The 16069-nt window shown below is 40.3% G+C and overlaps 1 protein-coding gene across 1 annotated transcript in view; it reads right to left on the bottom strand.

Moving 5' to 3' along the window:
• The window catches only part of MUC2 (mucin 2, oligomeric mucus/gel-forming), a 198292-nt gene that overhangs the window by 14525 nt on the left and 167698 nt on the right, over window positions 1–16069 (bottom strand). The window contains exons 35-38 of the mRNA XM_029583115.1: window positions 12636–12708; window positions 11977–12151; window positions 8594–8841; window positions 8073–8256 (exon numbers count right to left, since the gene is read on the bottom strand). Coding sequence (XP_029438975.1) covers window positions 8073–8256; window positions 8594–8841; window positions 11977–12151; window positions 12636–12708 — 680 coding nt within the window. The remainder of the gene's footprint in view (window positions 1–8072; window positions 8257–8593; window positions 8842–11976; window positions 12152–12635; window positions 12709–16069) is intronic.

Here is a 16069-nt window from a genome sequence, read left to right as displayed (position 1 = left end):
GACCACGCAATGTGATTTACAGCAAAAAAATAAAATACAAATACAAAATCATATATATTCTAAAAGTATAGAATAAATGCATACAATATAATAAATGCATAATAAAAACTTTAAAATACATACAAATAAATTCTTAATAATACTTAATAAGAACATGCCATACTGGGTCAGACCAAGGGTCTATCAAGCCCAGCATCCTGTTTCCAACAGTGGCCAATCCAGGCCATAAGAACCTGGCAAGTAATCAAAAACTAAGTCTATTTCATGTTACCGTTGCTAGTAATAGAAGTGATTATTTTCTAAGTCAACATAATTAATAGCAAGTAATGGACTTCTCCTCCAAGAACTTATCCAATCTTTTTTTAAACACAGCTACACTAACTGAACTAACTACGTCTTCAAACATCCAATGCCCAACGGACCTGGTCAACCCTTCTCTCTCAATGAGAGACTGAAGAAACATTAAAATACAAATAACAACATAAACAGTACAATGAAATATCAATGCAATATAAAATACATTACAATTTGTCCACATATTATATCTTCTCGTTGCTTAACTCCTGCCTCTCACTGTCACAGAGGGACAGAGAAAGAGTAAGGAAATGCATGTTAAGAACATAAGAAATGATATGTATGCAGGTCAGATCAAAGATCCATGAAGCCCAAAATTCTATGTCTGACTGTGGCCATCCAGGTCACAAGTACTAGTGGTTTATCAACTCTTCTTCCAGGAATCTGTCTTGACCCTTTTTAAACCAAGCTTCTCTGTTTTCACCATATCCTCTAGGAACAATTCCACAATCTGTGCACTGAATGAAAAAAAACAAAACTCTCTCTGATTTGTTTTAAAATGTTACTTATTAGTTTCATGGAGTGTCACCTAGTCCTTTACTATTGGAAAGGGTAAATAACCATTCTCTATTTACCCATTCCACCCACTCATGATTTTATAGACCTCTATCACATCTCCTCGTAGCTATCTCTTCTCCAGGCTGAAAAGCCCCAACTTCCTTAGCCTTATCATTTTGGTCACCCTTCTCTATACCTTTTCTATTTCTGCTACACCTTTTTTGTGTCATCTGCAAATTTGATAACCTCGCACATCACCCCCTTTTCCAGATCATTTATAAATATATTAAAATGCTCCAGTCCCAGTCCAGATCCCTGGAACATTCTACTACAGTGATGGCGAACTCCAGCCCTTGAGTGCCACAAGCAGGCCAGGTTTTCAGGATCTCTACAATAAACATGCATGAGAAAAATTTGCATGCAGTGCTGCCATTGTATGTAAATCTATCTCATGCATATTTATTGTGGATATCCTGAAAACCTGGCCTGTTTGTGGCACTCAAGGACTGGAGTTTGCCATCACTGTTCTACTATTTATCTTTCACCATTGACAAAAATGAGCATTCAATCCTGATGTCTGTTTTCCAACTTTTAGCCAGTTACTATTTATTTATTTATTTATTTAACAGTTTTATATACCGAAGTTCTAGCAACAAAGTTACTAATCAATTCAGTTTACATTGTAACAATAAAAACTGACAAAATGTAGAATAATGTCTTACAGAGAACAGGGAAGATTTAACTTGGAAAAATAAAATAACTTAATGAGAGCAATAAATAACTTCAATGGAGCAAGGAGAGTACAATTTAAACAACAGTATAATATAGGAGAATATATGTTCGGAATTGAATGAGTCGGGCCTGAGGTCGAATATTGAAAAGTTCAGAATAGTTATTGGGATTAGGAGAATGCTTGATTAAACAACCAAGTCTTGAGTCTCTTTTTAAAGGTGGGAGTCGATTGTTCCAATCTCAGGTCAGGAGGGAGAAAGTTCCAGAGTTTAGGTCCAGCGGTGGAAAGAGCTCTTTTACTAAGTGAAGTTTTGAGCGGATGGGCCTTTAGCGTGCCTCTCTGGGCTAGCCTCATTGGACGGGAAGAGGTGTGAAGTTGTAAAGGGATGGTGAGTTCAATTGGAGAAGAGTTTTTGATGACTTTGTGGATTATTGTTATGGTTTTATAGAAGATTCTCTGATTGATGGGGAGCCAGTGAAGGTTCTTTAAGATGGGTGTAATATGTTCCCTTTTGTTGGATTTGGTTAGAATCCTCGCAGTGGCATTTTGTAATAATTGTAGAGGTTTCAAAGTGTTAGCGGGTAGACCATGCAGTAAAGAGTTACAATAATCTATTTTCGAGAATATTATTGTTTGTAGAACATATCTGAAGTCTTGGAAATATAATAGGGGTCTTAGTCTCTTTAATAATTGAAGTTTAAAGAAGCAATCCTTTATGATGTTATTGATGAAAGTTTTGTAGTTCAGCAGATTGTCCATGGTGACCCCAAGATTTCTGACCTGGGTGGAGAAGGCTGGAGGAGAAAAGGAGTGTGCGTTGAGTGAGGAATGGTTGCCATCTGGAGTGATGAGCAGAAATTCTGTCTTATTGGAGTTAAGTATCAAATTAAGCTTTGTTAGGAGATTGTTGATGGATAGTAGACAGGAATTCCAGAATTGTAAGGTGTTTTGTAATGTATCTTTAATTGGGATAAGGATTTGGACGTCATCTGCATAAATAAAGTGTGTAAGATTAAGATTGGAAAGGAGCTGACATAGGGGGAGAAGATAAATGTTAAATAATGTAGGAGATAAAGATGAACCTTGTGGGATTCCCATGGTGGATCTGAAAGGAGGTGATTCTTTACTATTAATTTTGACTTTGTAAAATCTATTTTGGAGGAAAGATGAGAACCATTTGAGTGCTGTGTTTTTTATGCCAATCTCTGATAGACGATCTAAGAGGAAATCATGGTTCACTGTATCGAAGGCTGATGATAAGTCGAGAAGAATGAGGAGGCAGGAATGTTTTTTCTCTAGGTTCAAGAGAATATTGTCTGATAGAGATAGAAGGAGGGATTCAGTGCTTCTAGATTTACGGAAACCAAGTTGAGATGATGAAAGGAGGTTGTTGTTTTCCAGGTATTCGGAAAGTTGTTTATTGACTAATTTTTCCATGATTTTAGAGATAATTGGAAGATTAGCTATAGGGCGGAAGTTGGCTGGATTATCTGGAGAGAGATTTGGTTTTTTTAGCAAAGGTTTCAGAATGGCGAGTTTGAGTGGGGTAGGAACGAGGCCTTCTGATAAGGAGGCATTGATGATCTGTGATAGAGGATAAGAGATGTCTTTGGCAATTGAGATAAGGAGATTAGCTGGAATTACATCTAGTGGGTGGGAAGAAGGTTTGAGTCTTTTTAGAACATTTTCAATTTCCAACGAGGAGACCGGTTCAAGGATCTCAAGGCTTGCAGTGATTTGTGGAGGGGAGGAGAGTAGATGAGGAGGAGAAGAGGCTTTCTTTATCTTGAGAGGGTCCAGGAGGTTAGGGATTTTGTTCTTGAAATAGGTGGCGAGTTCTGCGGCTTTACTTACTGCTTTGTCGTCTGGGAATGAGAAAGCGGGTTGTTTGGTGAGTGATGTCACTAAAGCGAAGAGGGCTTTAGGATCGAATATGAAGTTATGAATTTTCTGAGCGTAGAAGTCCTTTTTTATCCGAAGAAGGGAGATCCTGTATTGGTGCATTAGAGTTTTATAGGCTATGAGGTTTGTAGTTGAAGGATTCCTGCGCCAGATCTTTTCTTTGTGCCTAAGCTCACGTTTAACAGATTTGAGATTTGAAGTGTACCAAGGTTTTTTGGGATCTTTGTTGCTTTGAATGTTTTTGGTGATTAGTGGGCAAGTAAGGTCTGCAACTTTGTTAGTGATTTTAGACCAGGAGGCCAAAGCTGAGTTAGCGTCTATAAGATCTAGAATATTTAACTCCTGAGTGAGATGAAATAAAAGGGTATCTGGCTTGCAGAGTTTTCTGAAATGGATTGTGGTTTTTTGGGGGGCAGTAGGAATTGAGAGGTGGTTTCGTAAAGATAAGTTGATTAACTTGTGGTCTGACCAAGGTATAGAAAGGCAGGTAATATTGGAGTTGAGGGAGATATTTTGATTTATGGAAATTAGATCCAGGGTATGACCAGCTTTATGTGTGAGTTCGTTTATGAGTTGTTTGAAACCCATGGAATTGAGGGAGCTGAGGAAGGCTTCACAGTTAGATGAGCGAGGTGCAGAATCAACATGGATGTTGAAATCTCCCATTAATATAGAGTGATCGGTAGCCGGATTCGCCGGGGGGAAGGGTGAATTGGAAGGCCTTACTAATCTACAATAGGACAATTCCTCCAATCCCATGATTCTAATTTCCTGATGAGCATTTCATGAGGGGCTCTTAAATGCTTTTTGAAAATCCACATAAAGTATATCAACCAACTCACTCTTGCCCACGTTTATTTCAATGTATTATCCACTATGATGGCTATATCTCTTTCCTGGGTGGTATCTCCTAAGATAGAACCTAACATTGTGTAATTACAGCAAGGGTTATTTTTCCCTGTATGCATCTCTTTGCCCTTATTCACATTAAATTTCATCTGCCATTTGGAAGCCTAATCTTCTAGTCTAGCAAGGTCCTGCAATTTATCACAATCCACTTGAGATTTAACCACTCTGCATAATTTTGTGTCATCCGCAAATTTGATCACCTCACTCGTCATACCCCTTTCCAGATCTTTTATAAATATATTAAAAAGCACCGGTCCAAGTACAGATCCCTGAGGCACTCCACTATTTATCTTTTTCCACTGTGAAAACAGACTATTTAATCCTACTCTCTGTTTCCTGTCTTTAACCAGCTTGCAATCCACAAAAGGACATCGCCACCTATCCCATGACTTTTTAGTTTTATTAGAAGCCTCTCATGCAGGACTTTGTTGAATGCCTTCTGAAAATCCAAATACACCACATCTACTGGTTCACCTTTGTCTATATGTTTATTCACCTCTTCTAAAAAATGTAGGAGATTTGTGAGGCAAGACTTCCCTTGGGTAAATCCATGCTGGCTGTGGCCCATTAAATCATGTCTATCTAAATTTTTTGTGATTTTATTCTTTATAACAGTTTCCTCAATTTTTCCCGGCACTGAAGTCAGGCTCACCAGTCTATGGTTTCCCGGATCACCACTAGAGCCTTTTTTAAATATCGGAGTTACATTGGCTATCTTCCAATCTTCAGGTACAGTGGATGATTTTAATGATAGGTACAAATTAATTGAAATAGCTCTGAAATTTCATTTTTTAGTTCTTTCAGAACCCTGTTGTGTATGCCATCCGATCCAGGTGATTTACTAATCTTCATTTTATCAATCTGGGCTACCACATCTTCCAGGTTCACCATGATTTGGTTCCGTTCATATAAATCATTTAATCTTTCAACACTGAATCTCACCTATCTGCTTAGGAACACAAACTCAACCTAAACCTCTCCAAATTGGAACTCTCTAGCTTAGCCAACAGGGTCATCTCCTATGATCATTGTCTTCCTTGGCAGAATCTCTATTATAGTCTAAGGAATCAATATGAAGCCTAAGGGTTCAGCTCGACCAAAACCTCAATATGGAATCTCACATTGCATTCTTTCATGTACCTGTGCCAGATCCACCAACCGCACAACCACCTCAACAAATAGAATCTTGCTATGGTAATCCAAGCAGTGATCACCAGCTGAATTGACTAATATATATCCCTATTTAACGGCCCTAAGCAATACAGTATGAAATGTCTATTGCTTCTTCAAAGTACTGCCGCTAGAATTTTGGTAGGAGTCAAAGCTACTGACTACATAAAATCTATACTCCACCAACTGCATTGGCTGGCTACAGTCAAAAACAGGCTAACATTCAAAACCTTCTGCTTTGTCTACAAATGCATGAATAAGCAAGTACCTGAGTACCTCATCCAACTTCCACACACCCGCAAGAGAACTCCAGTCATCCTGAATGGCTTTCTTCTCTCCTCTGGCTTCTGCCAGACAGTCCTGCACTAGACTTTCTGCCTTCAATAGTTATGCACCAAAAATTCGGAATCACTAACCCTACAACTTGAGCTATGCTACTTTACTTTCAGAAAAAAAAGTTAGCACATGACTTTTCAACCAGGTCTTTCTGCTCTTCTCCTGTTCCGATGACCTCCACATCTGATTAGGATTTGAAGTTATATCCCTAGATTCCTAATACTAGTCCACTGTAAATTTGAATATTGTAAATTATTACAATTGCCATTCATTTTTAAATTGCTTGTAATCTACCTTAGGCTTTGTAAAAGACAGAATAACAAATGTCTATAAACAATAAAACAAATAAATAAGTTAGTGATTACTAATAATAGTGTGCAATTTAATGTTTTAGATCTTTCAGAATTTTGGGGTGTATACCATCTGGTCCTGTGATTTGTTACTCTTTAACCTGTATACTTTGGGTATACATTCAGCCTATTCAAGGATGGTGGCCTTAACCTTTGTGTATCTGGCCCAGACATCTGGGTTTGCAGCTTGGAATGTGGCTTTGCTGCTGCCTATAAGCAGATTGTCCTCATAGGTAGTCCACGGGGCTTTTGGCCAGTCCACCAGCTGGGCAGTTCTCTCATAGTTCCTGAGGCAACAGTCAGGATCTTCTCCTGGCACCATTTAAGTATTGCTGGAAGTATGGGCGACAGCTGGGACGAAGCAGCTTGCATTACTTGTGCTAATTGACTCAGCCTCATCTAGTGCTGGTTAAATGGCTCTTGCAGCACCTGCTGCTGGGTGTACTGGTTCTTGACCAAGGTCTGTAGCTGATGCTGTCCTTCTGCAAGGGCCTGTAGTATTTGCTCCATTTCAGCTTACTGGGCACTGGCCGTACAGAGGCTTTCTTGGAGGCATTGCTCTGTTCAACTGTACACAGAAAAACCAAATCTCCTTTCTCAAGAAGAAAGAAAGAAAAAAACCCTGTCCTGTCTGACTTACTCAATTCCCTGACTTCCTGGACAGGGCTACGTGCTTAGCCTGCTGTATGAAACTATTAGGTTGCTGCTGGAGTGAGGTCCCAAACAAAAAAAAAATGTTCTTCTTTATATCTCTCTGCTGCTGGTATGGGTCCCTATCTATGCAGCTGCTTAGAACAGGAGCATCCCGAGTACTCTACCACCATATGTAGTTATGGGAGCAGACCATGGCTTAGTATCTCAGCAGCAGTGAAACAAAACTAATAGTGGTTACACATACATAGTTTTGGGGTAGACCCTGCTTCCTATACCTCTCTGGAGTCTCCCCTCTTCTCCCCTGGGACTGGCTAGTTATTCCCCTTCTAAGGGAAACGTCCTGGATTTCCAGCTGGTCTATGTTTTAAGGTGGACCAGAACTAAGGCAAACAAATCCCCAATTAGTCCTGTCTGCAGAACTATCAAGCACAACAGATAAAAGAGGAGCAAGGGCGATACATGTAAAAATAGCAAGCACGTGTTATCTAATTTCAGAATAATTTCAGTGCAAATAAGGGTATCAGCAAGCCGGGAAACAAGCGTAGTAGCCTGGATCTCTTGAACATTCTCCCAAAAGAAGTCTAAAGATGGACAGAATAGTTATGTTTTGTACTTTTTAGTTTGCATGTAAAATCAAGCTTGACGTTCAGAAAAATCAAAATGAAAGCAGAAAAAACCAAACCAAGACGTCAGCTGGTGTCCCTGCATCAGAAGAACTTGTCTTACAATGTGGAATTCTTCTGCAGAATGAAGCGCTTTAGTTGGATCACCCAGTCTCCATTGAAGTTTGAGAAAGTGGGTGGCCCAGGCCAGATAACAGGTACTGGACCCTTAAGGTGTTCTGAGCCTGCCTTTGTATACTCCTTCACAGCTACTTAAAATCAGTTTTGGCTTGATTCTGAATTGTTCTGGCAATACCATTTCTAGATGCATGGTTGGGTATTGTAACTGAAAGATATGTCCCCTTCCCAAAGAAAAACAGACCCAACTGAGAATTTGAAGAAAATGACCTTAAAAGCACAATGGCAGTAAAGCATTTCATTGCATAATTCCTTTTCAAGATTTAGTAAAGGGACTCGCATAATGTACTGTCTTAAATTAAGGCTAATTGTCTCTGCAAGAAGATATTAGATAATCTTTACAATATATAAATTAAATATGCTTACCACACTGTCCTTGAGTGTTGTTGCCAAATAGTCTGTAGGGCAGTTTAATGGAAAAGGCCATACCATTGAACGTTATGTTCGCATGGAGCTCTGCAATTTCTACCACATAGTTAATACCAGATTGGTAAATCTTTACACCATATTTCTTGTATGGCAAAGCTATTTTCTGGTTATTTACAAGTACCTGACATGATAAGAAAGACAGAGAGCAAAATAAACTGATTTTCTAAGAGCACAGAATATTGATTCTCTTGTTATAGCTCTGATATTATAAAATAATTGGATCTTCTTTGTCCAAACACAATAAAGTAATTATAAAGGCATATGAAAAGATACAAATACACTTTCTCTTATACTATGTCATAATTTCCGATTTGTTTAAATCTCAGCATCTTAATTTTCCCTCCATTAATTCACAATATTTAATTCAATGAGGATAATACAGTGGTGTTAATCCAATTATATTATCAATTAAAGTAAGCAGATGACTTGAGCAATAAACAAGAGCAAAGCTCCCATACCTCTACTTTAATGGGCATCAGATTAATGGCCTTTATTTGTATTTCCAGGGTTTCATGTTTCACAATAACTGTGCGAGGACACGAGACTCTGTCTCTTGCATCACAGTGGTAGTTATCAATGTAGATTCCAAAGTTGTCTATGTTTTTGATAATCTCTTCCACTAGAACATAGGTACAGTTCCCTTGGTAACTGTAATACACCCCATCAAATGTCAAGTAATGAGGATCTCCCCAGCCTGTGCAATAACCTGTAAAGACATTCAGAGTAGGCTTAATCATGTTACATTAGCAATAGAGTCAAACTGGAAGAAAAATGGTAGAAATATTAATTCTGATCAGAAGCTCTCAACTAGAAATGTGCAAACGTTTTTTGTTTAAGTATGCTAATTAATTCAACAAATCTAAAAACATTCTGCAGGTTTGATGGGAGGCAACAAAGGGTAGTGGTAAATGGAGTTTACTCTGAGGAGGGGGTTGTTACTGGTGGTGTGCCTCAGGGATTGGACCTTGGACCGGTTCTTATCAACATTTTTGTAAGCAACATATGGAAGGCTTGTTGGGAAACGTTTGTCTTTTTGCTGATGTTACCAAAAACTGTAACAGGGTGGGCAGCCAGGAACAAATGGAAAACATGAGGAGGGATCTAGCGAAACTCAAGGAATGATTTAAGATGTGACAGCAAAGATTTAAAGCTTAAAAATACAGAGTAATAAATTTAGGATGCAGAAAGCAAGGGAAAGGTACAGTATTGAAGGTGAAATTCTCCTAAGTACAAAGGAAGAGAGAGATCTCGGGGTAATTGTATCTGATGACCTTAAGATGGCCAAGCAGGTGGATAAAGTGATGGTAAAAGCCAGAAAGATGCTTGGCTGCATATGGAGAGGAATGGTCAGCAGAGAAAGGGAGGTGATATTGCCCCTGTATAGGTCCCTAGTGAGACCTCATTTGGAATGCTGTGTACAATTCTGGAGACTGCACCTTCAAAAGGATTTAAACAGGATGGAGTCGGTCGAGAGGGTGGTTAATAAAATGGTCAGTGGTCTTCATTCTAAAGCATTTTGGGATAGATTTAAAGATCTAAACATGTATACTCTAGAGGAAAGGTAAGACAGGGGAGATGTAATGGAAACATTCAGATAAAGGTTTCCATGCAGAGGAGGTGAGCCTTTTTCAATGGAAAGGAGGCTCTAGAACGAGGGCTCATGAGATGAGTTTGAAAGGGGGTAGACTCAGGAATAATCTTAGGAAATATTTCTTTACAGAGAGGGTGATGGATGTGTAGAACAGACTCCCAGTGGAAGTGGTGGAGACAAAAACAGTATCTGAATTCAAGAAAGCATGGGATAAACACAGGGGATCTCTAAGGAAATGCTGAGAATTATGCTAAATTTTTCTGCCTCCACGTTTCTATGTATCTACTAGGGATGTGAATCGTGTGCCCGATCGTCTTAACAATCGGGTTCGGCTAGAGGGAAAAAAAAATCTGATTGGTGGTGATGTGAATCGGAATCGGTTCCGATTCACATCGTTAATTTTTTTTTAGTGAGGCCCGACCCTTTAAAATTGACCCCTTACCTTCCCCCATCCTCCCGAACCCCCCCAAAACATTTTACGACTACCTGGTGGTCCAGTGGGGGCGCAGAGACCCCCCCAAAACATTTTACGATTATCTGGTGGTCCAGTGGGGGCTGGTGGCCATCTTTAAAGATGGCGCCGGCCAGCCAGTGCTCCTACCATGTAACAGGGGCCGGCCAATGGCACGGATACCCTGTCACATGGTAAGGGCAAAGGGCCATCAGTGCCATCTTTATGAGTGGCAGCCAACGGCCTGAGAATGGGAGATCGCTCCCGGGACCACTACTGGACCACCAGGTAATGTTAAAATGTTTTGGGGGGCTCGGGAGGGTGGGGGAAGCTAAGGAGTCATTTTAAAGGGTTGGGTGTTTTTTTTTTTTTGTTTTTTGTTTTTTTTTTTATCGGCGCCATTTTTGAGTGGCAGCCAAAATGGTGCCAATGGCCCGAGAGCGGGAGATCGGTCCCCGCACCCCCACTGGACCACCAGGTACTCGTAAAAAGTTTTGGGGGGGTTCGGGAGGGTGGGGGAAGGTAAGGGATTAGTTTTATAGGGTCGGGGTGGGTTTAGGGGTTGTTTTGGTGTGCCGGTTTTCCCGCCCTCCCCCGATTTACGATTTTTCACGATAAATTGGGGTAATTTCTATTGCATCACGACGCTTAACGATTTTTGATGATTTAAAAAATATCTGACGATTTTTTTACATCGTCAAAAAACGATTCACATCCCTAGTTTCTACCATATTTCTTGCAAGAAATCCAAACTGGATGATCTGCATCAGATTTGGTCAAATTTGATCGAACCGTCAGAAGATTCCCATGAGGATTTGGTGAAAATGTGAAAATGTCATCATACTCAAACCAGACTGAAATCCACCTGGTTAGAATTTGACCTTGGATTATTCACACACTTCTGCTCTCAAGGCAACCATTTCTTGAGGCAGTTAAACTCTTTGCCGGTTTGAATAAATTACAAGAGATGGGTGGCATCTTTATCTTATAGACTAACCAATTTGTTGCGGCATGAGCTTTCGAGGATAATGTCCAGGTTGTCAGATGCATGAAGTGTAGTATAGGAGGTGGGTAAAATAAATTGAGATGGCAGAGGGGGGAAGGTTACAGAACAAAGAGAAGCATTGAATTAGGATAGCAGGGTGTGGAAAGCAAGTGTTAATAGCATTATATAGTCCAGCCTTCTGACAAACGACATACGTGTGAAAAGACAAAATAATCTGAGAACAGTTAAATTCATCGATAATTCTGGTATATCATAAAGCTATTGTCTTAGCTGTTTTCAGATCATTCAGATCATTTTTTTCATAATGAAAAAAATGTTAAATTAATAGCATCTCCTAAAACCTCAGGCTGGCCCCTCCTCCTTCCTGCTCAGGTTCTGGTCAGCTGGTACCAACTTATCCTTCTATGCCAGCCAGGATCTGCAGCTACAGCTGCCTCTTCTCTCTCACAGGCTCTGATCTGCTACTGTAGCTGCCTCTCCTCCCTCTCTGGCCTCAATCTGTATATCTGCAGCCACTTTCTCCTTCTCTCCTTCCTTCCCTCCCTCCTCCCTCTCCTTCTCTGCCACTTGCTGTCTCTTTTTCCTCCCTCCTAGGCCCAAATCTGTCATTGCTACCTCCTCCACCCTCTTCCCCCTCCAGCCCTGATCTGCTGTCACTTACTCCCTTTCACCTGAAGCCATGTGATCCTCCTCCCACCTGCTCCCCATGACCCTGTCACACTTGCACTGGGGCATATTGGAGCTGCTAAACTATTTCTCTCCAAATGTGCTGAAGATGTGTAAATACACTCACAGTCACACTCCCAGTGCCAGCAGCACATATCATCATCCAGCACTTGTATGGGAGGCCGGCCATTAGCACATTCTATCATAGGTGGAGGAACGCACACTACTGGAGTGATAATGACAGTGTTATTTTCAACACATGTTGCCTTGGTGCAGTTACACAGCATCCAGGTTTCATTATGCTGCATGAGAGAGAAAAAGAGAACATGATAATGAAATAAGATAAAACATTAATGTTTGCATATTGTTCCTCTCCATTCTCACTTGGATGGCCTCTCGTCTTATTTCTGGGTATTCCTCTCTTACCTAGAGGCCAGAAGGTCTCACCTTCTTTTCCTCTATTCTCATTGCGTGGCCAAGTAAGGCAACATCTTCTAGAGTCCATTTAACTGCTGTTCTATGACTGGTCTCAGAATTATTTTTATTAGTACAGTATTTGGGATATTTTCAGATCAATCACAGGTCACAATCCAAGAAGCCAATTTATCCAGAAAATATCCAGATTTTAAAAGAAATGGAACTACTTTTTGGATTGTGATCGTTTGATCCAAATTTGGTCAATTGCTCTTAGAAAATGGTAAAATATTTGCACTGCAGCACTTGTATGAACAGATTTTGGGCCTGATTTCCTAAGCATTTTTTGGAATTAATATATAATTTACCAACCTCCCTTGGTGGATCAAATTCACATTTTGGTGGTGGTGGGGTTGTTGGGGTTATGGTTGTTGTTACTGGCGGCCTGGTAGTAGGACATGGCTGGAGGTACGTAATCAGTTTACAATCCACTTCACAAACCAGTGAAAAGCACACAGTGCTATTCCAGGATGAGCCATTGTAAATAACTTCACCTATGCAAAGAGGCAGATAAATGTCGCACTGTCACATAAAGGAATAGCTGGAGTCAATGTATCGACACAGTCATTACTCATAAAAATACTCTGCATCAAAAAAAGTAACTTTTAATTCTGGTTTATCTTCATTCTAAAGTAAAAAAAAAAATAGAAAGCAAAAGTCATAACCCAAGTCAGAAAAATATATGTTATGGTGTGGTTATCGGCAAGCCTTGTCACATGTGGTTGGCATACCGCTGCTGGACCTTTTCAGTCATTTACCCCAAACATAGTGCACACACAATTCTTTTTACTCATTTTGTTAGCAAATAAAAATCGTTAATATGATCACTGAAATCTATAGAAACGCCCGACACTAACCGAAGCTTCGAAAGATCACTGCATCAGGGGCTAACTGCATGCGACAAGGCTTGCTGATACCTCACACCATAATATATTGTTTTCCGACTCGAGCTGTGACTCTGCTTCTATTATTTTCATTATTCGAGTGGCTTAGTCTGTGCACCTTGTCTATGATTAGTTTTTGTCTTCATTCATCCCAGGGGTGCTCCCCCTGGCTTCTTCAGGATTTATACACGGAGGGCCGGATTTTCAAAAGGCCTGGCGACGCACGTAAAGCCCCGGGACGTGTTTAAGTCCCGGGGCTTACAAAAAGGGGCAGGGTCAGAGGATCCCGGCACAGCGGCCATTTGCTGCTCAGCCAGCGCGCGCAACTTACTTCAGCCCCAGGGCTGAAGTAAGTTTTAAAATAACAGAAAAATGAAGAAAAAGGTAGGGGGGGAAAGGGTGGGGGAAGTAGGGGAAGGGAAGGTTGGGTGAGGGGGTAGGGAAGTTCCCTCTGAGGCTGCTCCAATTTCAGAGTGGCCTGGGAAGGAACGGGGGAAGGCAGCATAGCCTGGCGCAGGCTCAGCGCGCCCAAGGTGCACAATTGTGCACCCCTTGCGCGCGCCAGGTGGTGCGCGCACATGGATGCACTCGCGCAAGTTTAAAAATCTACCCCTTAGTGGTGCCTTAGTGGCCCATGATTACAAGGCTCTGGAAGTGCCCTGGTACATAACTCCCGGCTGAGTACTGTCACTGCAAAGAGCAGACCAGGTAAGTTGCAAATGAAGGCTCATGGCACTTGGATCTTAATCTTGATTTTGACTGAGGTGGAGGAAACTACTGGGTCAAAAAAAAAAAAGAGCAGAACTATAATTCATGTTGATCCCTGTCAGCGGTGAGCCCTAGAATAACATACCCAAGGGAAGGAAACAGGGGTCAACACTTCTTAAAATGCAGCCAAAGGAAAATGTTCAGGCTGTCAACATAAAAGGGAATAATCCAAGCTTATTTTTTAAATTGAAAAATACGGGATCACCAGTACAAAGAAAATAGGAAGAGAAAAGCTGCTATCATTGAACTGAAACATAGGATCCAAATAAGTAAAAGGGTGATTGAGCACATTTCATGTGTAGCATAAGGATATCCTTACACTGAATGAGGTCAGAGTAATAGGAGTGTAAAGTGTTCCCTGATTCTCCCCAATGGGAGGTGTCTGATTTTTTAAAACTCATGTACCCACTTTGGATCATTTTATTCCTGTCAATCTCCTATCCAAAATGTATTCAGAGGCTCAAGGGAGGAACACTCAACCAGGATTTATAAGTCTCTGAGTCTTAAAACATTACAAAATAACATAAGAACATAAGTCTTGCCATACTGGGTCAGACCAAAGGTCCATCAAGCCCAGTATCCTGTTTCCAACAGTGACCAAACCAGGTCACAAGTACCTGGCAGGATCACAAAGTCGATAGACTCCGTGTTGTTTATCCCAGGGATAAGACATGGATTTCCCCAAATCTACCTTAATAATGGTTTATGGGCTTTTCTTCCAGGAACTTGTCCAAACCTTTTTTAAACCCAGCTACACTAACAGCTTTCATTATATCCTTCAGCAATGAATTCCAGAATTTAATTAAGTGTCGACTAAAAAATTATTTTCTTCTATTTATCTTAAATATATCTAGTCTTTGTATGTTTTGAAAGAGTACACAACCAATTTGCATTTATACTTCCACTCCACTCATTATTTTATAGACCTCTATCATATCTCCCCTCAACTGTCTCTTCTCCAAGCTGAAGAGTCCTAATCTCTTTAGCTTTTCCTCATAGGAGAATCATTATATCCCCTTTATCATTTTGGTTGCCCTTCTCTGTACCTTTTCTAATTCCATGATATTTTTTGGGGGGATGTGGTGACCAGGACTGCACACAATATTGAAGATGAAGTTGCACCATGGAGGGATCCAGAGGCATTATGATATTCTCTATTCCTTTCCTAATAATTCCTAGCATTCTGTTTGCTTTCTTGGCTGCTGCCACACACTGAGCACAGGATTTCAACATATTATACAAAATGATACCTAGATTCTTTTCCTGGGTAGTGATTTCCAATGTGGAACTAGCTATAATTTGGGTTGCTCTTCCCTACATGCATCACTTTGCACTTGTCCACATAAATGTCAGCTCCCAGTATCAAAAGGTCCTCTAGGATGTTCTCACAATCCTCTTGTGATTTAACAATTTTGAATAATTTTGTACCATCAGTAAATTGGATCACCTCACTTGTCGTTCTCATTTATATCTCATTTATAAATATGTTAAAAAGGAGCAGTCCTAGTTATCGATCCCTGGGGCACTCCACTATTCACCTTTCTCCATTGAGAAAATTTACCATTTAACTCTACTCTCGGTTTTCTGTCTTTTAACCAGCTCTCAATCCATAATAGAAACTTGCCTCCTATCCCATGACATTTTAATTTCCTCAAGAATCTCTCATGAGCTACTTTGTCATGTAATGAAAGGTGGAGTTAGTCCCATGATCCTAATGTTTCATTAGAATTTACCTTAACTGTCTAAGTAGATTTTTCAGTTGAAAGTCAGAAGGAAGCTTTCCCATCAAGGAAAACTTCTACAGAGTTGCTGTCTGAAAGTGATTCAATGCGAGCTCATCTGCTTATCTTCAGAAGTGTTTTGCTAGAAAGAACTAATTTGTATCAGGGGCCTGATATTAAAAATCACATAACTTATCTGGCTAAGTGGCAGCATCTGAATATCTGCCCATGTTTATTTGCTGCCACTTAGCCAAATAACTACTTATCCAGCTAATAGGATCATTTATCAAAATGCTATAAGGTGTTTTCACATGCGTTAAAGGTGCTTAATGCATGCGATAGCACCATAACGTATGGTGCGATGCAAATCTGA

This window comes from Rhinatrema bivittatum, chromosome 17 (genome assembly GCF_901001135.1).
Source record: "Rhinatrema bivittatum chromosome 17, aRhiBiv1.1, whole genome shotgun sequence".
Taxonomy (NCBI): Eukaryota; Metazoa; Chordata; class Amphibia; order Gymnophiona; family Rhinatrematidae; genus Rhinatrema; species Rhinatrema bivittatum.
Note: the sequence above shows the minus strand (reverse complement) of the source record. Positions and strands in the feature narration are given on the sequence as shown.